Consider the following 25245-nt stretch of genomic DNA (forward strand, 5'->3'; position numbering starts at 1 on the left):
TATTTATTTGCATTAGAACTCTTCTAACCTATTACCTTTTACTATTAATTTTATTGCTAAAGTTTATCTAAGAAAAAGTAGAGCACTACTACTGTACTAGCAATACTTAGAAGTGAGAAATTGGAGTATACCAAAAACATGGTTTTTTTTTTGCTAAGTGAGGTGTGAATTTTATTAAGTATAGAAAAAGGAGAAAGAGTTACTAAAAACTATAAAAGAAGGGTTATTTAGTTTTTGGACCCAATTATAATTGGGGGTTTTTAGGTTTTGCCCCCTAATATTTAGCCATAATTAGGTTTTGGCCCCTTTTTTTTCATTTATTAGGGTTTGGCCCCTTTTCTCCAAACAAATCAAAACCAAAACTATTTGGGCTCATATATTTTCATATTGGCCAATATGCCCTTCACGCGAATCTCACGTGGGTTTACAAAAATTGTGATTTAGAGACACGTGTTTTAATCTAAAGTTGATAATTAAATCAACGGACAGCATTTTTAGATAACTTAGAAAAGCAAAGAACTGTAATATCTTTCGTCCTCATTTGGTTTTGCTCTCATTTGAGCGATTGAGAGTTAGGGCTGCCCCCACTTAAGATTGAAGGCTTGATTATTTAGGTGTGTTAGTTGTTCATTTGAGAGTTAAGGTTGAGAGGAACCGTTAGGCTCTTTTTTCCGGGTTTGTTTGGTTGTTCGTGGTGAACTTGGTGATAGCGCAAAGAAAAGCGCGATATTGTGAAGAATTGCTATTGTTCAACTTAAAAATGTTGCTTTAATGGAGTGCTTCTAATTTTCTGTTGTAATGGAGTTCGGTTCTCTAAAAACATTCATTTCTAATTTTTGTATTTTGAAACCCTTGTTCAAATCCGGGGTCATCAATATTTTGAAACTTTCGAATGTCAAACCCGAAAACTTACTTGCCTCCCTCAACTGGTCCAAGGCAAACTATTATTTTCTGTTTGTAAGATCCGCATGTCTAACTTTTGGGATACCTGTAAAAAATATACGCAATGTGGTTTAATTTCACAAGTTTATGCAGAATCTATATCACATAGTCTAAGAGGAAGTTTGTTCAGGTTTGGTTTTCTTGTCATGCTTGTAGATAATGTGTATATATAAGTAATTATTTAATAGTTAGAGAAATGTGTGGTTCATTAGGTTTATGATCTTTTATATCTAGTTGTAACTCAAACACACACCCACTTGCAAAGTATTATTGATGTTATGCTGTTAATCTCATATTGCCATAAGCACAATACATCTTGTAATTCTTGCCATTTTTTCCCTCCTTATTCTTCTTCTTGAATGTTTTATTTTTTTTTATTTTACGATCATGGTATATAGCATGAAAAATGTTCACAATTTCACTCTTCAATATTCGAAAATCTTTGGAATTTTGCAAGGAAGATAAAGATATTTTCTTGCTGTTTTTTGTGTTAATTAATATGAATATAATTTTTTGCTTATATCCTATTGGCCATATGTCTTTAATTTAACTTCAAAATGTCTATTCTATGTTGTTGTCTTACCTGACCATGAATTATTTTTGTCATGTCACACCATTATTTAATGTCTAATATTTATGTTGTTATATGATTTTTAATGCATAATATTTATATATTTCCAGTGTCATGGCGAACCCTTTAAGAGGTGAGAAAGTGTATGTGATACACTACGATGGGTTTTGGGGAAAAATAATATCTGGTAGAGTGAAATATCCAGACTACAAAGGGGGTTACCAGTTTCATACTGAATTAGATGGGGATAAGTTATGTTATATGGACCTCATTGCATATTTTCATGAGGTTTTAGGGGCTGATGTTGGTATTTCTGCTGTCAAATACATTTTTGGAGGGTATTTGTGTACAATTTGCAATGATGTTGATGTCCTGAAAATGTGGGATACCATTAAGATAGAGAGGGATGGTAAATATCATATATTTATCTCTTTGCTTGCAATTCCCACGTCTTCATCAATTTACACCACTCCTGTTTCAACTAACAAGCAATTAACACCTAGACAATCTCCAAGAGTAAATCCATCAAATCACACCACCCCCAATTTAACACATGTTACTTCACCACTCCCCTCTCAGTTGGTAGAAAATAGTGATGTTGGTGAAAGAGATGTTTGTGAGGAGTCTGAAAATTTCAGGTGTGATTGGAAATTGAAAGATCCTGTGTATGGAAAGTTAGGACTTGGTGGTTATTGTGAAGAAGAAGTGACAATAAACATCGAGAGTGATGTTGAAGATATTCTTAGTGATGATATTCTTGCGGAAGATATTTTTCTTGAAAATGATGATGTAGATGTGGATATAAAAGATGATTTGGATTTGGGAACTGATTTTAACTTGTTTGGTCCATCTGTAGTTGAGGATAAAGGGTATGTGAGTCAACACTCTTCTGAAGAAAGTGACTTTGAACCAGATAGTGAAAGTGAGGATGAAGGTGTGGAAGGGTTGGTAGATGAACAAGAATATGAAAAGGAAAATGAACATGAACCAGATAGAGTTTGTCACTACGACTTCTAATCTATATGCAGATGAAGAACATGAAAAGGTTCATATTGAACAGGTTCCAAAAGTGCAGCCTATGTATATAGGCATGGAGTGGCCCACTATTAAAGTAGCTAGAACATATTTCAAGTAATTGGCAGTTGCAAACAAATTCAGCTATAAGCAAGTTAAGAATGAGAAAGGCAGACTTAGATTGAGGGGTGCTCTTGGAACATATTTGCAAGTAGCGTAGACCAACACACTATGAGGTTAAGGCATTTCAAGGGTGAGCATACTTGTGAAGCTGACAAAAATGATAAGGTGAAACAGGCAAAATCTCCATGGGTTGCACAGATAATGGAAGAAACTCTTAGAGATCATCCACACTCCAAGCCTAGAGACATCACTGCTTGGATAATGAGGAACTATGGAGTTAAAATTAGTTATTTTACTGCATGGGGAGCAAAAAATAAGATGCAAGAGAGTATTCATGGTAACTATGAGGATGGTTACATGTTGGCTCCTGAGTTGATGAGACAAATTTTGACTTCAAATCCAGGTAGTCTTGTTAGATGTTACTGAGGAGAAAGATACTCATGAGTTTACAGGGGTTCTTTGTGGCTTTTGAAGCTTCTTTATCCGGTTGTTCGGATGGTTGCAGAACCTATTATAGATCTTGATGGAGCTTTTCCGAAAAGGTAAATATGGTGGATGTGTTTTAAAGCGCAAGTGGCCTTAGATGCCATGAATGATTTGTTTCCCGGCAATATACATTTGTAGGGGTGAGAATGAGGACACATGGTATTCTTTTCTTAAATTGTTGAAGCCTCACTTTGACAAGCATACTAACTCACTCACCTTCATCTCAGATAGGCAAAGGGCTTACTCAAATCTGTGTATGAAGTATTTCCTTATTCCTATCATAGGTTTTGTTTTAAACACATGTATAAAAATTTCAAAAAGATATTTAAGGGTGAACACTTGGAAAGTTTCGCATGGGCTGCATCGAAGGCATTCAAGAAGACTGGGCATGAAAGGTTCATGAAAGTGATTGAGGAAGATAACAAGGAAGCTAAAGCTTGGTTGGATAAGACTGCAGTAGTTAAGGCATGGGCAAGATCTTACTTTGACTTGAGCTCAAAATGTGAGCATGTGAGCAACAATTTCAGTGAGTCCTTTAACAGTTGGATCTTGGATTTGAGGGACATGCCTTTGGTTCAGTTTGTTGACAAATATAATCTTATGTTGACTTCACTACTGCATGAGAGAAGGAGATTGGCTCATGAGATGAAAGTTAGGGTTGCTATAGTGGGTTGGTTACTAGGGTTTCGCTATCATCAAAACATTTGAGAAAAATACAACAAATATGAAGTGTCAAGTGTAGCTGAGCACATCTCATTTGTGATGACCAAGTCTGGTAAGAAGTGGAATGTGGACTTGTTGAAGATGACTTGCAGGAAATTTGTTGTAAGTGGCAAATTACAGGGCATCCCCTATGTACATACGGTTGTTGTCATTAGAAAGAGAAGAGATAAATGGATCCAGTAAGTTTTGTAAAACTTTCTTAAATATTGATAATTTTATTTTTCAATTATTTTATGACTCAATACTTGGTTTATAGGTACACTAGTCCTTTTTTCTCCATTGATTCATTTAAAAAGACATATGCTGGATATGTGATGCCCATTGAGAATGTAGAAGACTGGAAAGTTGTAAGTTGCTAAATATTTATGTTAAATACTTGCGTTAAATACTTTTGTTATATTGTAATTAATGTATTGTTAAATATCTATTTTGTTGGTGTAGCCCGATAAGATGGTATTTCCTCCTCCATTTGAGTCAAAAAGTCTGGTAGACCCAAGAAGCAGAGGATAAGAGTGAAGATGAACCTCAAGCCAAGGGTCCAAGGAAAAATGCAGCAAATGTGGAGTTGTAGGACACAATAGTAGGACTTGCAAGGATAACATGCCACCAAAGCCAAAGAGGACAGGTAAAAAATTATGAATTGTGTTTCTATTTTGGTGGGGATTAGTGTTGAATGAATTATGTTGTTTTGACTTGTATTGTGTATTAGGTATTAGTGAAGATTGCCAAGGAGAGCAATATGGTGCGGCACCTAGAAGGATAAAAAAAGGAAGGATGTCGGGTGGAGAGACAAGTCGGCAATCTGGTGTAGATATGATCGTGGGGGAGACTAGTCAGCAATATGGTGCAAATGTGAGCATGGGGGAGACAAGTAAACAACCAAGGGTCCCTTTGGTCATTCCTGCACCACCACCTTTAAGAGGTACATGGAGAGGAGGAAGGAGAGGCAGAGAAAATGGTAACAGGGGAGGTAGAGGAAACAGTACCAGGGGAAGGACTGCAACTGGTAACAGAGGAGGAGGAGGAAGTGTTAGTGGTGTCGGTGTTGATTGGTTTAATATTTCTGCACTAGAAATACCATCAGCACCAAGTGGTATAACCCAGCCACCATATTATGATCCACTCACCCAAACCCAGTGAGGTGAATTTGAGTGATGCTATATATTTTTTGTTTTTTATGTGTTGTTAGATTTTTTTTTGCAAATACATTGAGATGCCGACTGTCAGTTGCTATGTCTTGTTGTTTTTAGACTATATTTTGATGACTGGACATGTTTATCAAAGCAATCAACTGTGCGAGATGGTCCTCCTGCGAAGAGAGCGGAAGGCTCGTCTCTTGTTTACTTCGGGATTCGTTGGACCTAGAGTTAGCAGTGTAAATACAACCCATCGAACTGGAGATGCCAGGTCCTAAAACTTGAGAGCTTTCTTTTTTACATTCTACTGTCTGTACAGAGTCTAATCCATTGATATTGCTAGGTTGCCTGCACAACTTTACATCATGACTTCTCTTTATATCTGAACTAGTCTTGATTTTATTTCTAGGGTCGACACCGTTGATCACTGCTTTAGAAGAAGCCAAAGTGACCTTTTGGTACAAGAACCGTAACATTACATGTATGGTAAAAGTAGATAACATAACAACTTATTCTAATGTGTTACAGAATAATCCTATTTACAAGAGACTTCAAAAGATTTTTATTCTATGCCCCAAGTATCAAGCATCCCTTAGCAATATTAATGAATGGCGCACATACCCACTAGCAGTGTTATAATTATTTTATGTGTGTCCAATAACGTACTTGTGTTAAAGTTTTTATTTAATGGAACATTTACCAATGGTATGCCACATTACCTTTTAATCTCTACAACTTTAAAAGTCACGTGAGAAGCTTGTGCATGGGCAAAAATGGGTTTAAGAAAATTATCTATTTAAACCGACTGATTTTGGTTCTGGCTCTGGTTTGTTTGGAGAAAAGGGGCCAAACCCTAATAAATGAAAAAAAAGGGGCCAAAACCTAATTATGGCTAAATATTAGGGGGCAAAACCTTAAAAACCCTTATAATTGGATAATTTGTGTTTGGTCACCAATTGATCGTTTATTAGACATTGGGCTAAAAAGTGTTTATCTCGAGAATTTTCAAATATCATCAGAGAGTTGATCTAACCGTCCAATTTTTTTTTAATAAGCCATATAAAAAGATTATTTTTTTGCTCGGTTAAAACATGTGTTCTCTATAAGAGTCGAACATGCGACCTGAGATTATTTGGTCAAACACAAGACCACTATTATACCAACATTACTTCCCCTCTAAATTTCATACACAAATTGCCAACAAGAACATTCGGAGAATGATGGCATCAACATTCGTTAATTTCATCAGCATCCATACTCAACTCTTCGCATACAAGTTTTCTGTGAACACTTTGAAAAGCTTGCAAAATCTTTCTGCACCAACTCGGGGTGGTAATCATGAGATCGAACAATTGGGAAGAGTTTGAGAACTCATCCAAACTCTTGTTAATCCATTGTCCCCCAAGCAGTAAAAATTGGTTTAATAGTCGTTAGAAGTCGTCTTCTTCACTCTCTATATTGTGAGGTTTAAGGTGATGGCCCAATAATAACATGGGTTCAATAGTTAACGGTCCAAATTAAATAGCCACATACTCTAATCCTCATATCCATACCTGCGAAACGGTGACGTCCCAATAGTAACATAGGTTCAATAGCTTTGAATTTCAGAATTTCTGGTTCGACCAGTTCGATGGGTGAGCCATTGATCTTGATCCGACCGCATCCACGTTTGCAGTGGGTTACGGCTAATGCAGTTTTCTTGCGGCCGAAACATTGGACGGATTCAACCTTCGTTGGAGCAGGAGTCGTCATACTTTCTCCACTTTGTTTTGGTCTAGACTCAAAACCCTAAATGTGAGAGAGAGTGGTGAAGGAGAAACTGATGGGCCAGTAAAAGTTCTTTTTATATAGGGTCTTAGGGTTTAGACGTCAATTACTTCTTTGCCATTGTGGGCTAATAGCCTCGGCATTTTAATTGGATTCGGTCTATTTTTGTATTATGTGTAAGGATAAATTAGCCATTTCAGAAAGTATAGACGAATCACCGTCAATTTTGGCCCAATGTCTAATAAACGATCAATTGGTGACCAAACGCAAATTATCCAATTATAATTGGGCCCAAAAGCTAAATAACCCATAAAAAATATATAAAGAAAATGATAATTCTAGGCTTAGTACAATGAAGAAGTGAGCTTGCAACCCTACTAGGTAGGCCTCCAGTATATCACTTCATCAGTACTTCTCCCCTTAGTCAAATCTGAAATAGGTACTAGTTGAGGCCTCCCAGTTAGATAACCATGGGGGCTTACCTTGATACATAAAGGGTTCTTTAGAAGACAAAGTCATTGCTTTATTTGCTATCTGGTCTGCCGAGAAGTTTGTCTCCCTCTAAGTTGATGATAGCGTGAACTGATACAACTTAGTTATGCATTTACTCCATCTAGTCTTGATTTGTCATGGAAGTTTGCCTGACCCGAACGCAGAAATTACAGCCATTGAATCTGGTTCTACTCACACATACTTCTAATTTCTTTGTATTGCAATTTCCACACGTACTCTCAACTGTGGCTAAACATTCAACCATATAATTGGTATTAACTCCTATTTTCCTCCACATTATGAGGAGGAAGTCTATTGAAGCAACTCGATCTAAAGGTGGAACCAATCCCAGCCAGGACCGGATTACCAAAAGACGATCCATCACAATTAATCTTAACTGTGTTTACAAAGGGCGGTGTCCACTAGCATGGTCTAATACGTGGAGCTTTAGGTAAGAGAACCAGCAGATTCCAAACTTTCATGATCTTCATATCTTTCATTTTATGAAAGGAGTGAGCAGATATCAACATAGCAGCATCCCTAACCATTCTTTTTATCCGCCCAGAACACATATTGAAGCTAGCTAACTTGTCCTCGTGATAAATCCTATTGCGGTGATGCCAAAGTGTAACCATAGTAGTAAGAACCACAGTATCCCATAGTTGTTTAATCATAGCGCTCTTAACCTTGGCCGTATCGATAGCTTCAGAAAAAGAGGAACAAAGCACTCTAAACCCGAAGGTATCAGTCACCCACTTAGGGCATCTCCAATAGGGGGTGTAAAATTACACCTCCACCTAGGCTCCACGTAGGTGCCATTAGGATTTTACACCTCTAATTGTATATTATTGTATAGCTTATAAATATCCATACTCTATACTCTCCAATGGAATAATGTAAAAAAAATAGATTTTAAACTCGGACGTCACTTGAAGTAACGTCCTTCTTTAATTTAAACTGGGACGTCACTTGGAGTGACCTCCGAATTAAAAAATTACTTTAGAATTAGAAAGGGACGTTACTCCAAGTGACGTCCGAAAATTATTTCACTCAGACGTCAGTTCGAGTGTCGCCCGGGCTTTTTATTAACTAATATCGAGGGGGAATTCTCCACCTTCTCTATTAGCTAATACACTATTACCTACGGTATAGCACCCCCATTAGAGAGAGTTTTTTGATATTTGGGGTGTAAAATTTCCACTCTATACGGTTTACACTCCCCATTGGAGATGCCCTTACAAACTATTTGGGCATGCTCACAGTGCCACAACATGTAGCTCTGACTTGTAACCAAAAACATGTTATATACCCAAACTCTGGGATGCTAAACGTACCACCATTGTGAGTCAAGCTGTGATGTTATAAGATGATATATGCCATACATTTTACACCCATTGCAAATTGTGAAATGAACTGCATTCGAAAGAACTCGGGACCTTCGAGAAAGTTAACCTTTGGAAATTATATGATGTGTGATGGTTATAGATTCAACAATGGTGATCATGATATCATCATATCAGTACACAATTCCATTGGGATATGAAATAATACCGGCACTAGATCTATTTAATTATTCGGTCAATCTACATAGTTTAAATTTACATTTCTGTAAGCCAATCATAAGATATCATATTTGTTCCATTACAAAATGAAATTCAAACTTATTTTTCCCGTTTATAATATTCTTTACAGTTTCGGTTTTTTGCCTAAAATTCATGTAGATATATATATATATACTACCGAAATATATCAAAAAAATTCAGTCCAATATTTATTGACCGTGGTCCTCGTGTGAATAAAGACTTTTTATTTCAAAATTTGCAAAACGCCAGACTTACTTTTCAAAATTATTCAAAAAAATCAAATTGGGTCTTAATCCACCAACTAAATAATCCCCGACGTCCATTCGCTCACATCCAACGGCAGAAAACCCATCTTGTAAAAAAGGAGGGAACAAACACCAACCGTTGGATCTAATTTCACTCTTACTCTCCACTTCACTCTTCACTATAAATACCAAAACATAATCACTAGGGTTATTCCCTTTCACTCCTCCATCACCATCCTCATTTCTCACTCTCTCCGCCAGATCTCCAAGCCATTTCGCCGGAGTTTCGTACTTCTCCGGCTTTTTCACCGGATAACTCCTTAGATCCATCTATCTCCACCGGTAAATCTCCTATCTCTTTTACATCGTTAAAAATTTCAATGTTGGTCACTTTATTACTTCATTCGTAGTTTATAATACTTGTATTTGTTTGTTTGGATGAAAACTGAACTAAATCTGTATAAGTGAAATCAGTTACAATCTAACTTAGTAATGTTAATGTGTGCTTCATTTGATTGAAAATAATATAAATCCGTGAGAATATATGTTTTACTTAATAATGACAATGCTGTGTTTGATTTGATAGAAAATGAGGGAAATCCTACACATTCAAGGAGGACAATGCGGAAACCAGATTGGATCTAAGTTTTGGGAAGTTGTTTGTGATGAACATGGCATAGATCCAACTGGAAAGTACGTTGGAACATCAGATCTACAACTTGAACGAGTGAATGTTTACTATAATGAAGCTTCTTGCGGAAGATTTGTTCCTCGTGCTGTGCTTATGGATCTTGAGCCTGGTACTATGGATAGTGTGAGAACTGGTCCTTATGGTCAGATTTTTAGACCTGATAACTTTGTGTTCGGTCAATCTGGTGCTGGTAACAACTGGGCAAAGGGACATTACACTGAAGGAGCTGAGCTTATTGATTCTGTTCTTGATGTCGTTCGCAAAGAAGCTGAGAATTGTGACTGTCTTCAAGGTATAATAGATTGGGTATTTTGTTACAAGGTGTAGAAATTTTTAAGTTTCGTTTTAGGGATTTGAACTGAAACTTAATGTTTGTATTTATGTTGTTTTAGGTTTTCAGGTGTGCCACTCACTTGGTGGAGGAACTGGATCTGGAATGGGGACTTTGCTGATCTCAAAGATTAGGGAAGAGTACCCTGATAGAATGATGCTTACATTCTCTGTGTTCCCTTCACCGAAGGTTTCTGATACTGTGGTGGAGCCATATAATGCCACTCTTTCTGTTCATCAGCTTGTTGAAAATGCAGATGAATGCATGGTTTTGGATAATGAGGCTCTATATGATATCTGCTTCAGGACTCTCAAGTTGACTACACCTAGCTGTGAGTATTGTTATTTACCTTTCTGCAATGTGTTGTGGCATCTATTGTACTGATAATCTTACTATCTGATGTGGAAGTGCTAATGGATTGTTTATTCCTGAATTATATCCCTTTTCCTTCTGAGCTTTGTGAGCATGGATTAAAGTCTTGTAGAAATTGTTGCTACTATTTAGGGTAGCTTTCAATATAATAAAAAGAGCTTAAAATTGATTTCCAACGGTTTTAGCATTTTCTGTTTGCACAGGTAAAGTTTTCACAAAATTGCTAGGATGATATCTGAAAACATTATTACATATGCATACGTTCTTAAGTTTTCCCATTAGTACACTTGGTCCATAAATAAAACTGAGGTGCTCTTCTTGAGCTCTGTTTGATATCGTATTTTATCATGGGAGTATATGGGAAAATAAAAATTTTCCTGTGTTTGATTTGTTTCTGAGGTTCTGGAAATTTTTCTATTGCCATAAAAATTCCCTGCCTCAAAGCAAGAAAGTATGTCTCTCTCCCATGGTTCAAGCCTCCCAAGCTAAGAAGACCTGGATGTGAGTATGCTTCACCACATTTGATTTGGTGATGATGAGTTTGTATGTCATTCATTTTAGTGATACAGTTTAATTGAGTTCTGAAAACTCTTATGAAATGCATATGTTCAACAATTTCACATTTGTGAAGCGTGTTATTAAGATCTAAATTTTTGGGTGCTCTGTTTGACTGCACATTTGGCTGTTAGAACATATGGAAAATTAGTTTTCTGCGTTTGATTTGTTTTGAGGTACTGGAAATTTCTCTGCTGCTGTTAAATTTCCGTCTCTAAAGAAAGAACAACATCTCTTTCCCGTGGTTCAGAACTCTCAAATTAACTAGATCGCTATGAGTTTGCAATGTGTTGGACTGGTTCTTTTTTAATTTGTTTGTTGCTCTTAGGTATCTCCCTCAGTGGTTTGTCTCTGTCAGTTTGCAGTGATATAAAGTTGTATGTTGTCCCTTGAGTTAGTAGTTCTGTTGTACACTTGTACCAACTTGCAAACTGCAGTTAAATACCTTATTTCTGCTATTGATATTCGGTCATATTACAATATAAACCAGCCTTATTATTCATGATTAATGTTATTTGTATGGTACAGACAAACATTGAGTAAATTCCTTTATTGTTATTTATAATATGCCTGCTATACTTTTTCCTATTTGTTCATTTTTTGTATGGAAAGTTGCTAACTAATTCCACTTGTGGTAAATCCCCAGTTGGTGATCTGAACCATCTGATCTCTGCAACTATGAGTGGAGTTACCTGCTGCCTAAGGTTTCCTGGTCAACTCAACTCTGATCTCCGGAAGCTTGCAGTGAACTTGATTCCTTTTCCTCGTCTTCACTTCTTCATGGTTGGATTTGCCCCTCTGACTTCACGTGGGTCCCAACTGTACCGTTCTCTTACAGTTCCAGAGCTGACTCAGCAGATGTGGGACTCCAAGAACATGATGTGTGCTGCTGATCCCCGACATGGTCGCTACCTGACTGCCTCTGCTATGTTCAGAGGAAAGATGAGCACAAAAGAAGTTGACGAGCAGATGATTAATGTTCAGAACAAGAACTCATCCTACTTCGTAGAGTGGATTCCAAACAATGTGAAATCGAGTGTCTGTGATATTCCACCCAGGGGGCTCTCAATGGCTTCTACCTTCATAGGAAATTCGACCTCCATTCAGGAGATGTTCAGAAGGGTAAGCGAGCAGTTCACAGCCATGTTCAGAAGGAAGGCTTTCTTGCATTGGTATACTGGTGAAGGTATGGATGAGATGGAGTTCACTGAAGCTGAGAGTAACATGAACGACCTTGTCTCTGAGTACCAGCAATACCAGGATGCTACTGCTGATGAGGAAGAAGAGTATGAAGACGAGGAGGAAGTCCAAGAGGGGTATGAGTAAAACTACAGAACCGGAAAAAAAAGTCTCATTTTCCTTCGCCTAGTTTAAGTAATCTAGACTGCTATTGCTATTGTTTAGCAGATATTAGTGGGTCAAGTATCGGTTTTCATTTTTATTTCTTGTATTCTATCAACAATTTGGTTGTACCCGAGGTCTGAGACTGTCTTCTCTTCTATGTTACCTTTATGGTTCTTCTCTGCACGAGTTTTCTTCATATATAATATATGTAGACTTCTTTGCTCCACGTTTTTTATTCTCGTTACATTTCCATGTGTGTTTGTGCATGATGTCTGCATCCAGTTATTAACTGATCCGGTCTTGGGTTCACAATCCTGAGAAGAATTCTCCTAAGTTCTTGAGTTGATAGACTTACTCATCTACCAGATGGAGATAGAGAACAGTTGGCTAAATGCAATTTTCTTATCGGTGGTGGCTGTGGCATTAAAACATCTTTAGTGTTCAATTAGTTTGGCACCGTAGCAAGATGATGGCTTGGAGCATAATCATATGAATAAATTCCAATGTCAAACTTACTACTCGTCCAGTCGTCCAAACCTATCTTAAGCTCTTGACTAAATGTCTCAATGTGTTCAATTTTTGTAATGATTCAAAATTTTTTTGCACCTATTCATGCATTGGAAGAAGATGTCTATGATATTTCTTATACTCCGAAATCCCGAAATTTGTGAGATAATTTTGATATATTCAACAGAAACTAGAAAGATTTACTCGATACCATGCATCACCCATCCATAGCTAGCAACTTTCGGTCCATCTCAAACACGTCTTCAACTCCTTATCGGTAAGATTTCCCTTCCACATGGCGACATCTCAAGCATCTCAAGCATAAAGTTAGGAAAGATTTCCCTTCCACATGACACCAACTTGATTTTCATATCTCTTGATTTCGACTCACATTTGAGATTTGTGCATCCTTTAAAAATTTGTGTTTTATCTGATCAAATTTTGTTTTTTTAGGTGAGATAGTCAAAATCAAAAGGAGATCAATTTCTCTATTATGGGGAGTGAGGAGTCGAATGACTTGTTGAAAGGAGTTGACTGGAAAACTATAGGGAACGCGGGTAAAGATTCCAGTGGTGTACCTGTCACTAAGAAGCGACTTCCCAAAAAGATAAGGCATGTCCCTGACTACTATTTTCTCCCTCGAAGATCCTTACCATCTGCTATTGCTGTCTATGGGGGAATTATTGCTGCTGGAGTTGGTGCTGGGATGCTGGTCGAGCTCTGGATAAACAAGAAAATCAAAGGTATGTATGTATAGCATTTAAAAGAATACATTTTTTTTTTGACATTTTCTCCTCAAAGGACAAAACAACCGTATTCATATGGACTATTCTTCAATAGCAACAATAAAATAAAAAATGGAGTATTATTTTGCCATTGAGGCGTGATTGTGTCTTAAGCCTCTGAGGTGTGCCTTAAGCTTCCAGGCTTAGCGCCTCAAGTGTTCTTATGTGTTTTTTTTTTCAACCTTGCATAAAGGGCATTAGCATCTTTTAAATAATAGGAAAAGATTGTGTTGTCAACTAGTCGCAATCACCACTCTGGCTTGGGTTGTAAGAGTCGTGTAGGAATAGGTATGTGTCATCCTCTGGGTCTTTGTGGAGATCTCTTACACAAGGATAGCAAGATGATTACAAAGTCACAACTATCTAAGTAGTGCTTATCACAAATGGCTGCCAGTACAGACATTGTTGGCAATGTCAAATAATCATAGGCTGCATTTGGTGCTATAAGTTATTTGGAGTTTGACAACCAGACTGAGAATTTTTCTGTTTGAATCTGTACCCAACACCATGTTTGTTGAAGTTGACGATTGTCTTCATTTAGGTGAGAGTTTGGAATTCTTAATGCATGGAGTTGAGATATAAGATGTTTATATGGACTCGAGTTTGGATTTCGTGATGTATGGAGTTGAGATATAAAATGTTTATATGGACTCTTAAAAATGTTGTCATAACTCATGAGCTGTGGAAATGAAAATAGAAGTGCTGCATGAGGAGGTGTATAGTTGTTTTGCATGGGATGGTGATTCTTTGCATTTTACAATGGCCCTTTGTTCAGGAATTAATATCATTCGTCCCTCTTTGGTTAGGTTGTAGCTCTTGGACATTGGCTATATACTTGTATCTATAGTCTGAAGCAATATTTGGAACTGAGTTTATCTATTATGACATTTTGCAGAGGATGGAGGTGTCATATGGGAGCTCAATAAATAATTGTTATTGGATGCACAAAGCTTTTGGGCCATCCATTTTGTTTCAGAAGTAATTTAAACTATGAGAACAGAGATCCGGAATTATGTGGCTAGAATATGTTTCTGATGAAAGTGTTGATGTTCCTGCTACTTTGTTCATCCGATGCATCTTTAGTTGCTTTAAGTTACCTTGTTCAAGATGGAAATATTTTTCTTTCAGGTGTATACATTATGATCTCCGCCTTCATTCTTCCCCGTACGAAGGATCGTGATACTTATGTTTGTATTAAGATTTTTTTCTCTGCATTTGATGAAAGAGTTGATGTTTCTTGGCACTTTGTTCATCCGATGCATCTTTAGTTGCTTTAAGTTACCTTGTTCAAGATGGAAATATTTTTCCTTCAGGTGTATACATTATGATCTCCTGTTAATCTTTCCCCTTACGAAGGATTCGTGATACTTATGTTTGTATTAAGATATTTTCTATTGAGCATCGAACACAAGGAAAGAGTATAAATTACATTTTGATCTAAATAATTTTTTGTTAGGCACCCCAAGTACTAGGCAGGCTTGGTGAATGGAAACGCGAGGAAACCTTATTGTAAATTCAATTAATTACACTCTACACAATACACATCCCATAAACAATTAAACATTGGTCCGGTTCCTGTTACTCAGATTTTTTTTACTCAAGTTTTACTCAATTTCCTAACAATGGTTTACATTAGAGATGAAAAAACATTATTGCTTTCTGTAGGATGAACCCGTCTTATTTCTGTTTCATCCTCTTCACTTCTATTATTCTGTGAAGAGTAAAAACCAGCAGTCTCTTATTCTTCTCCACTTCACATTGTTTATATTAGATTACTTAAATTTCTCTTACATTTTTATTTTTGTTCATATGCCGATGTGCATCACCTAGTACTCAAGGTTCATACAAAAGAAACATAGTCAACTGATAAGCCTGTAGAAGTAGAAAATGGGGAAAAGGATGAAACCAATTTCTGTTAGTTGCTCTCTCCCTCTCCATCTATGAAGCTTAGTCACATACAAGGCCGCGCAACGTAATTAAAGTAGTAAAAGATCTTTAGCTGCGATTTTGCTAGTATTGGCTACGCTTGCAAGCGTTGCTAAAACCCTCATCTCTTGTAGTGTCATTACACAATTACATACTCAGGGATTCTGGTGTCGAAATGCCTCAATTACATACATAACAAGGGCTACACATATACTTTGTGGTTTTATGCAATGAACATCTTCATATCTTGAAATCGATGCTGTTTTGGGCTGTGCTTGTATCCGTCTAAAGATTTCCACGTGAATCTGAGCTAGAAGCCTATACAATATAATTAATGATGGTTTGGAAGTAGAATAGCCGAATAGGTTGAATAGGGATGTTCTGAAAGTGAACTCTGCTACAAGTATGTTTAACTATATTAACATGTTCAAATTCATTCCCAAATATGGCTTTCAGCTTTTTAAAGCGTTTACTTTGTGTACAATTATTGTGACATTGTTTACTTTTTCTAATTGAGCCTAATAATTAATACTAATATGATTTATCATTGGACCCTACACAACTTATTACAAAGCTGACTTTCATTTATGGTGTAGACCAAGTGATACTGCACTTTCAGGCAAATTACTTAAAAGACGATCTCTGTAGTAATTTCAATGTCACGAATAGCGGCGATAGATCATAAAGTACGTACTTGAAGAGCCTTCCAGGATCTTGGGTGCATAGGTGTTCTAAAGTCTACAATATGCATGCTTCCTAGTTCAGAATTCTAGATTTTTGATTGGGTACGATTTGAGCGTGAAACTAATAGAGAATCTGAACTCTGAAGACGTACATTTAGATGTACTGTGAATGTACGAAATTTTTTTAGCTGGGTTGGAAATGAAATTAACTGTCTGGGGAAGAAGTGGGGTACATAGGTTGGTTGAAGGTTGAGTCAATGCAATTATGTACGTGTGGACCGTCTCTCTGGTAGTACCAAGTCAAAGAAATGTACAGTTTTTGCATATCATAGCCATGCAAAGATTGGCAAGCCACAATCAAATGTCAATGTGTGTTTGGAGTCCAAACTTTGGACTTTGTTAATTTGACAGACACTCTTTGAGTGAGAAACCATTTCGTAGTCGAAGTCTCAATTATATGCATTTAATAGCATTTCTTCATTTTAACACTATATATAGACTTCTTTCTAGCATTCATTAAGCAAACACATTAGTTCATTTTTCTTCTTTAGTATTCTGTTTCAAATTTTGAGAAAAATGGGGAGGTTTGCGAACAATGTTGGAGTTTTTAGTGTGGTGGCTGTAATGCTGTTGTTGTTTGTAGGAATTTCGGAAGAAAGGCGTCTTGAAAAGGATTATCTTGGTGATGATGGATTTGGAGGTGGTCGAGGTGGTGGTGGAGGCTTTGGTGGTGGTTCGGGTGGAGGTGGAGGCATGGGTGGTGGTGGTTGGAGGTGGAGGCATAGGTGGTGGTGGTGGCGGTTCTGGTGGTGTAAGTGGTGGGGGGGGGAGAGGTGGTGGTGGAGGCTTTGGAGGTGGTTCGGGTGGAGGTGGAGGCTTCGGTGGTGGAAGCGGTTCAGGTGGAGGCTTCGGTGGTGGAAGCGGTTCAGGTGGAGGCTTTGGTGGTGGAAGCGGTGGTGGTGGAGGCTTTGGAGGTGGTTCGGGTGGAGGTGGAGGCATAGGTGGTGGTTCAGGTGGAGGCTTCGGTGGTGGAAGTGGTTCCGTGGTGGTGAGGGAGGAGGGGTGGTGGAGGCTTTGGAGGAGGCTTTGGAGGAGGTTCTGGTGGAGGAGGAGGTGGCGGTCAAGGAGGTGGTGGAGGCATTGGTGGAGGCGCCGGAGGTGGTTCTGGCGGTGGGTTTGGTGGTGGATCCGGTGGAGGGTTCGGTGGTGAACATTGAGAAGCTATCTGTTATCTCCAAAAATAAGTGTTGTCACAAGAATGCAAAGTGCCCGAAGCTGTAGGTAAATAAGTATGTATCTCTGAGTTTAGTATGTAATCCTCATAGTGTAATTCTCTTTACAAATGTAATTCCGTATGTTACACTCCTACTAAAATGAAAGGCATAATCCTAAATTCTAATATTTTTTTCCGATAAATCCTAAATTCCTAATCTCGGAAGTCACCGAATCATGTTATAATCCTTACTTTCCAGTTTCAACACAAAATATGATATACAGAACTGTCAAGACTCCAGGCAAGGCAAGCGCAAATAGTACGGTTGTACGGTTTGTGTAGTAAAAGGCTACCAAGAAACTTTTATTACTATATACTAGTAAACGGGCACGTGCGTTGCACGTGCTAGGTAATAAAAATTGGGGAAAAGAATGAACGCATGTAAATTAGAATAGTAAATTAAAAAGTTAAATAAGGAAAAAACACTTCAGTTCTCAAGGTATTTCTAAAGTTGACCTCCCGTGTGTATTTTTTACTGAAAAATATTTGGAGACAATTTTGATACTTTGTAAACTTGTGCTGTATAATTACCAACCAAGTGTACTACTGCCTCTACCGCTAATCAGGATCAGAGAGAATTTAGTAAGATGTTTACCACTTGATAATAGAACTGAAACTGTAAAAAAAGAGCCCGTTTACAATTTTGATTATGATTCCTATTGCGCTCCCAATAAACAGTCTACTCATTGCAACAACATTAGCATGAGCTCCACAGCACAAAAGGTTTTAACCAGACCAGCAGGTCCGCCGTTCTTCCTTTTCCAATCTGTGAAGAATGACCAGACTTGTCCACCTCAGCAAGTCTTACTTAGCAATACTATTGATGTAACTGTTGGCAATATGGAAAAAACTCCCAAGAGGGAAGCAAGTCCAACCCCACCAACACCTTGTCCAGCATATGCAACAACATCTTCCACCTCCATACCAAGATGATTCCTCATTTAAATATGTGTCAGGTGCCTCTCTGCAGCATGAATCCTCCAATGTGTGTAGCTGGCGCATAAGAAGTAATTTTGGAAAAAATAATTTAAGTGTGAACCTGTCGAGCAGTTATCATGAGAGAAATGGTCGAATGTAGGCGATTGATTGATGTCGATGCGAGGAGATATGAATGCTGAATATGAAAATCTGGTACCGGAAAAGTAGGGTAAGTTGCAAAGATCTTGTGAGCCTCAACATGAGCATCTTGGATGGAACTCCACCTTAACCTTGATTCATTTACCGAATAAGTCTTGCTTCAAGAAAAAGGGAACTTTTGTTGTTATACTTGAAATAGGAATCCCTCTAGTGTAAGTGATCATCGCTAGAGCCTTCTAGTGTTGGTCAAAACAAGCATTCTAAGGACTTCCATTTCACCCGCTTAAGTGTGTGAAACTGTTTGGTCGTGAGGGTCGAGCATATTTGTGTATATTGATTAGAGTCTCTCTATAAATTAGGTCGGTGAAGTTCTAGGAGCATGTGGGTGCTTGGAGAAGGAGAGCATTTATAATCTATTTAAGGGGCAATAAGGAATCCAATCAGTGCACCCCTGCAAGTTGAGTTGGATGCTACCACTGGTTAACTAAGCGAGTAAGTTTTGCCAAAAATGTAGTGTTTTTTCCTTATTCAAGTGAAGAGACACTAACTAGCATTCATAATCATAACAAATACACCCTATAGGTCAAAACAAATACACCCAATTTTCATGTTAAAACAAATTATGAAAGTGAATATATATGTAGTCTAAAGGAAAACCAACTTTAAATCTATAACAGGAAAAATTAGAGTTTAAGCATCGTCAGTATATTACAGAAAAGCTTGATGCAGGAGACCAGTAAACCAATCCACAGTTATGCATTTTATCTAACAGCTTACAACACAAAATCACAGTAAGGGAAATAGTATCTTACAACTTATTTTTTGTTGTGAAATAGCTCTCTCGACAAGTTCTTGATGGAACGAGGGAAAGATCAAAGTTAGAGAGCAAATAATTGCTTTAAATCCATAAAAATGAACAAAGAAAACACATAAGACTTACACATTCCCATTAGAACATTCTCTTGGATCAGTGCCTTCCCATGTGAAATTGTTATAAGAAACATTCCTGTAAGACAGTCACCATGTAAGGTCATTTTGTTCTAAATCAACATAAGAAGCTCCTAAAAACATAAGAAGAAAGTGTACTTGTTCAGGCATGCACCTTCTACCTTTTGATGGACACCATAATATCCAAGGATAGAAAATGCAAATAATAATAATAATAAATTCAAAGGGGATTGCTCAAGTGGTTGGAAGAGCTGATGGAAACCAAAAGTACCCTGAGTATAGAAACTCAGATAGGCACTTTAAGTCAAATAACTACAGAGGTAAACTAAGCTGGGGAACCTAACCAAGTCTACGATTTAGAGTAGCTCTTAAAGAGTGATAATTAGTTTGCCTAAGTCGACCGACCTCTGTACCAATCAACAGTTAATCCAAATAATCCTGAAATCATTTCAAGTGGCATGCAAAGTAACAAATAAAATAAAGACATGAATATTAAGGACATATACTTACACATTTCTGTTTCTTCCCAAGACCCATGCAGGTATAGCTCCAGTAAGGATGTTATGGTTTGGGCTAAACATGTTACTCAGGTTGATCCGTGTCTTGCATTCTCTAAGGACAAAGTAATGACACCCCATTTCTAGATATTTTATTTGCTTCTACATGTGGTATATATGGCTATAACGAAATAAATATAGGTTCCAGGAAACCTCCTAATTCTATATCTTATCAACTTGAGTATCTAATTACCAATTTACCCTTTGTGTTAAGAGCAAAAAAAAAGCGGCTGTCTAACTTTCTGGTACCCTTTCCATTTAAAACTTTGGCATAAAACCGGGAATACCGGAACTAATTGGGAAATCTGGTATCCGTGGGTACATAACCTAACGAAAAAACAAAACAAAACATAATTATTATTCTACACTGGAGAATAAAATATCTAAAAAAAATGCAATACGAATAACCTTTTTTTTTATCATTGTCTTCAAAATGATCTAGCGAATTCATCAGTTCTTTTTTTTTTGCCGTTTTAAATATTTTGGTCGGTTTAAATAAGTAGGTAGGTTGGACAAAGAAAGAAATTGTAGCTAGCTAACAAAAGCAATTTTTTTTTATGATAGTAAACACTCTTATAATTTGGTTGATAAGGAACCATAAGACCAATTATTCTCAAAATATGAAGAAAAGAAAACAAAGAGAAATAAAATAAGTATATTTGTTATCACTGTGAAATACTCAAAAGTATACTTGGAAGACACAAAATTAAGTTGAAAAAATAGAAAACTGAATTAAGAAAATGGGGTAGAAAGAGCAAATCAAATATTCGAACTGTAGATTGTAATAGAAAAATAACATTTAAATAGCAATAAATCTTGTTTAGATACATACGTCTATTACAATAAGGCTTGAATTCTGAAATCCCTAAAACTACAATTGCGGAAAACCCATAAAACATTGAAAACACATTTAAATAGATTGAAGGGCATAATGGAAAAGAGTGTGTGTAAACTGTAAAGTCTTTGGTCATCTCTTTGAGTTGAGAAAAGTATAAGCAAGTAACTTCACACCGGTGATTTAACTTTCAAAATCCAAGTTCCATTGTTATCTAGAAAGAAAGAAAGAAAAATAGGGATGCTTAAACACAGGTAAATTAAAATGAAATGCTATATCTAAACCACATAAGCATTATGAGAAGCCTTGATCATATCTTTGTCATTCATCACATCCTATGCAAATCAAACATTAAGATGGAGCAATAGGGATGCATGAAGAATTAGAACACATGAAATCGTAACTCATTTTTTGCAATGGATACAGATGAAGTTCTTTCGGCATTAATGGTTCAAATCACGCATGAAAATAAAATAGAGGAAGGCAACGTACAATAAACTGTTTAATTAAGATTAAATTCAAACTGAAAGTAAAAGTGAAATTAGGAAATAGGAACCTTACCTCTTCCATTGCGGTTGTAGAGGTAATGGAGAGTATGCAGGGGGCGAGACTAATTAGAGGGAGAAGTAGTTAGGGATTAGAGGATGATTTACTTTTCTTTGTAAAATCTGGAAACGGTGTTGAAACGGTGCAAAGAATTTTGTGTGGTTTCCTACAAATTGGAAACAGAGAATTGTATCAAAGAGTTTTATTTACTTACTTGCATTTATAACGAAGCAAAGAATGCCACCTGAATAATCGACTGGTATCAGAATTTTTCTGATCGCTAATAATGTTTTGAAGAAGAAGCAAAAGTTGTTCTGTGATTACCTGCAAATGAAAATCGAGAATTGAGCGTGTTTTCTACAAAAGGCACGAAAACATTCAGAATCGTGATCTTACGGTTGGAAGTCTCATGCGAGAAGAATAGATCTGAGAAAAAAAAAAAATGGAGAGGGAAAAAGTAGCCACTCTCAATAGCATGATTCGTTGGTCGCTCTTCGCGGAACGGGTTTTAATTGGGAATATCAGGAATGGAGAGACGAACGAACCGCGAAATTGTGTCTCTGTTTGTTTTCTGAAGACGTTGAGTTTTATAGCCCTGGAATGCTATAAATTACCAATTTACCCTTTCCGCGAAGAGAAAAAAAAAATGGCTGTCCGATTTTCCGGTACCCTTTGGATTTAAAACTTTGGCCTAAAACCTGGAATTGAATGTGCAACGCACGTACCCGTTTACGGTATTAATTCAAAATTCCATAACTTCGGTCAATCAACGTAGTATGCAAGAACTTCGGTTCCCTATAGATAAATGCACAATGAGTATGTTTTGTTTTGTTTTTTCGTTAGGTTATGTAACCACGGAATTACGGAATTCTTTCATAGAGACATAGACGAGTCTTTCTACGTGAACAAACTATTTTGAACAAACTCTAGAGAACAAACTGACGTGGCAAGCAGAGAGACCTTGATTGCAGTACTTCTTGGAGCAATACACACGCACCCCTGCTTGATGAGTGCCACATCAGTTTGTTCAAGAGAGTTTGTTCAAAAGAGTTTGTTCATATAGAATTTTTGGACATAGACAGCCACTGTTACATTCTATTGGATTATCAAAATGATTAGGCCCTCAGCTCGTGCAAGTAGAGATGGGTAGTTAAAGTAGGAAGGAAGTTTAGTGTTGTAGCTTCGTCTAATTATTCGTTGTAGTACTAATTTCCTTAATCATGTGAAACAACGTTTGTCATGCATCTTATTATCTTATTTTTGTTCTTCCTTCTAGGTTGTGGATGCATTCATGGCAGTCAGACCTCTTCCGCGGATGTTTGATTAGTCGAAGAAGCGAAACAGTTATACCTGATTTCTATGATGTCTTGCTGTTTCTTGCTGTTTCTCGGCTACTTGTAGACTTATTTTTCAGTCAAGTTAATGGGAATTGATGGATTAGACCAGTTTACAAAGCAAATATTTTTGATAGCAGTGAGACAATCTATTCTCAACTGAAAATGATATCGCTTTAGATGGTTCATTCGTTAGTTTCCAAGAAACTTCCCTCTTAATTGAGCCTTAAATTGGCTGAATTGATGGCCTTTACCTAGCCATGGTAAAGTATTACAGTTTCTATTTCTTGGATAACCTCACCCAAAGTGATGGGCGTGCAGGCAAAGTTCTTGGAGTTATAGTTCCCATTGATAGCAACTAAACGGGTGTAATAAAAGTGTGGACGTGCTTGCATTGTAATATTATGTTGCAGAATGACGAAGTTTGTCGTTAATGTACATTAAGCACTTTCGTACAAAGCTTAAACGAGGAAGCATGGGCCATTTCCATTAAGAACAGATTCATGTGAACTTATACGACCTAAACTTGGATTCCTCCACCATTTTGAATCATTTGCCTGTTGGATTACGGAAGTTTTGCTAATCGTAAATGACACAATTTACTATCAAGCTATATCCAATTGCATGCGAGAAGTTGGATTTGAATAAGCTCTTTTATCTTAAAATATATCGATTGGGTCTCCCATGAACAACGACTACTAACACGATGAATCATATCTTTGTGACTCTTGTTCAAGAGTAACATCCTGCCGATTTAATTTGTTGAGATATTGTCACGAAGAACCAAAGCAAAGAATCAAGATCCGATCCTCTATGCCAAAGTTAATTAAAACCTCGCTATAATCGTCCAAAAGCATATCGAGAGCTCCACGCCCGACAAGTCCCGGATTGCCAATAGAAGAGCAATCAGATTGAATTAAGCAGACTAGCGGTGGTGAAATCCGAGGGATCTGGAAGTAGTATAAATTTCGGAGAAGCGATGAGTTTTTACGATGAATTAACTAATGTGTAACTTTCTGACTCAAGTTGATATGATATAGAATTAGGAGGTTTCCTGGAAACTATATTTATTTCGTTATAGCCATATATACCACATGTAGAAGCAAATAAAATATCTAGAAATGGGGTATCAGTACTTTGTCCTTAGAGAATGCAAGACACGGATAAACCTGAGTAACATGTTTAGCCCAAACCATAGAGCACGAGCAAAGTTGCATTCAGCAAAGAAGTGCAGAAGTTGAGCACAAATAAGAATGTTTTTGTTTTCTAAAGATCATGCATGGTTTTGTTCATAAATAATATTGTCTAAAACAGACATACAGTTGCAGGATCAGCTGAGCCGTGTTCTTTGACAAAGGCTTCCAAAACTCCACCAACTCGGACATAATCTGATTTTTGTATGGTAAGGCGGTAGGCCGGTAGGGAAAGGGAATTGCACTCATCATGGGGAGAGATCCTAAGCTCCCATTGACTTCTATTCCAAAAAGCATAGTTAAGCAACTTCACTCAGGTTAAAGATTACAAAGAGAATCACAAAAGAAACAGGGATGACACTTCACCTAATGATTGACATATTCACTACTTCACCTAACTGAGTTTTCCATTTCCAACGTGAACTCCTTAGTTGAGTTATTTTTACCTCCAACTACTCTATATTATCGAATGAAAATCTGTATATTTGTTGCTCCACCATTAAAGAATGTTGATAAACTTAAGGCAATATATTTGATATATTCAACATAACAGTAACAGACTAAGAAGTGCATCCCCCAAACTTGAAATAATTTATATATGTAGCCTAAGTATCCAGAAGAAGAGGCAAGAATGTGAAGAAACAATACATGCACATGCAAAACATACATAGATAAAGAAATTATAATCCGAAAAATGCATAGGCAGAACAAATACAAACCAATGCATTTATTATGCATCTACTCCAAAAATACAAAAACACAAACAAATTGTATTTTAAAATGAAAGACACTTAGTATTACAAAAAGCATGACCCTTGGAGTCTATAAACAAAAGCTTAAAAAGAGCATCAAAGAACATCACCAAAATGAGCAACTAATAGAACCCAATATTTTTCATGCTCATTAGTAAACATCCATAGAAACCAAAGACAGTAGGCTTTAGTAAAACTTTAAGAAGGTACTGCAGAAGAAATCATCCCAGTCTTCCTAGCATAAGCGAAAATCCCACCAGCATCAATAATAGACCCTGCATCTCCGATGGGCTTCAACTTATATTCCTTTCCAGTAGTATGATTAATCAGAAGGTTCTCCGCAAGCTCAACAGTAACAACATCACCAGTAGAACACTCATCACACAACCTCCCCTCTGATTCCAGTAGTAGAACACTCATCGCAACTAAATTCCTAAAGAATATCCTTGCATAA

At 37.1% G+C, this 25245-nt stretch overlaps 5 protein-coding genes and 1 long non-coding RNA gene across 9 annotated transcripts in view; 5 read left to right on the top strand and 1 right to left on the bottom strand.

Moving 5' to 3' along the window:
• Window positions 1–1492: 1492 nt before the first annotated feature.
• Window positions 1493–5202, top strand: LOC147484840 (uncharacterized). 2 transcript variants are annotated; one of them, XM_086581222.1, is made up of 4 exons: window positions 2755–4038; window positions 4116–4206; window positions 4301–4484; window positions 4569–5202. In XM_086581222.1, the coding sequence occupies exons 3-4, from the start codon at window positions 4460–4462 to the stop codon at window positions 4997–4999; spliced, it is 456 nt and encodes a 151-aa protein (XP_086437348.1). In that variant the 5' UTR covers window positions 2755–4038; window positions 4116–4206; window positions 4301–4459; the 3' UTR covers window positions 5000–5202. The 2 variants fall into 2 exon arrangements, with proteins under 2 accessions (XP_086437347.1, XP_086437348.1); XM_086581221.1 differs by having other exon boundaries at window positions 1493–4206.
• A 4469-nt stretch (window positions 5203–9671) lies between these two features.
• Window positions 9672–11424, top strand: LOC147484841 (tubulin beta-5 chain-like). Its single transcript, XM_086579834.1, has 3 exons — window positions 9672–10065; window positions 10166–10435; window positions 11360–11424. Exons 1-3 carry the CDS (start codon window positions 9672–9674, stop codon window positions 11422–11424), a joined length of 729 nt encoding a protein of 242 aa, XP_086435960.1.
• Window positions 11425–11844: 420 nt separating this feature from the next.
• On the bottom strand, window positions 11845–12257 carry LOC147484842 (protein TUB21). The gene is given in 1 exon segment (XM_086578288.1): window positions 11845–12257. A coding segment is annotated over 1 exon segment (318 nt). The 3' UTR covers window positions 11845–11939.
• A 704-nt stretch (window positions 12258–12961) lies between these two features.
• Window positions 12962–15112, top strand: LOC147484843 (uncharacterized). Of its 2 annotated transcripts, none has more exons than XM_086578289.1 (3): window positions 12962–13159; window positions 13336–13625; window positions 14563–15112. In XM_086578289.1, the coding sequence occupies exons 2-3, from the start codon at window positions 13376–13378 to the stop codon at window positions 14595–14597; spliced, it is 285 nt and encodes a 94-aa protein (XP_086434415.1). In that variant the 5' UTR covers window positions 12962–13159; window positions 13336–13375; the 3' UTR covers window positions 14598–15112. The 2 variants fall into 2 exon arrangements, with proteins under 2 accessions (XP_086434415.1, XP_086434416.1); XM_086578290.1 differs by having other exon boundaries at window positions 13116–13208.
• Window positions 15113–16721: 1609 nt separating this feature from the next.
• LOC147484844 (uncharacterized) overlaps window positions 16722–25245 on the top strand; it is a 73743-nt gene continuing 65219 nt past the window's right edge. The window contains exon 1 of one of the 2 annotated variants that reach the window (XM_086578292.1): window positions 16722–17006. In XM_086578292.1, the coding sequence (XP_086434418.1) occupies window positions 16853–17006 (154 nt within the window). In that variant the 5' untranslated portion in view covers window positions 16722–16852. The remainder of the gene's footprint in view (window positions 17007–25245) is intronic. The other variant, XM_086578293.1, reaches the window with a different exon arrangement.
• On the top strand, window positions 17110–17692 carry LOC147484845 (uncharacterized). Its single transcript, XR_015205284.1, has 2 exons — window positions 17110–17250; window positions 17369–17692. It is a non-coding gene; the product is annotated as an uncharacterized LOC147484845 (long non-coding RNA).

The sequence above is a fragment of the Coptis chinensis genome, chromosome 8 (genome assembly GCF_015680905.1).
Source record: "Coptis chinensis isolate HL-2020 chromosome 8, ASM1568090v1, whole genome shotgun sequence".
In the NCBI taxonomy this organism is placed as follows: Eukaryota; Viridiplantae; Streptophyta; class Magnoliopsida; order Ranunculales; family Ranunculaceae; genus Coptis; species Coptis chinensis.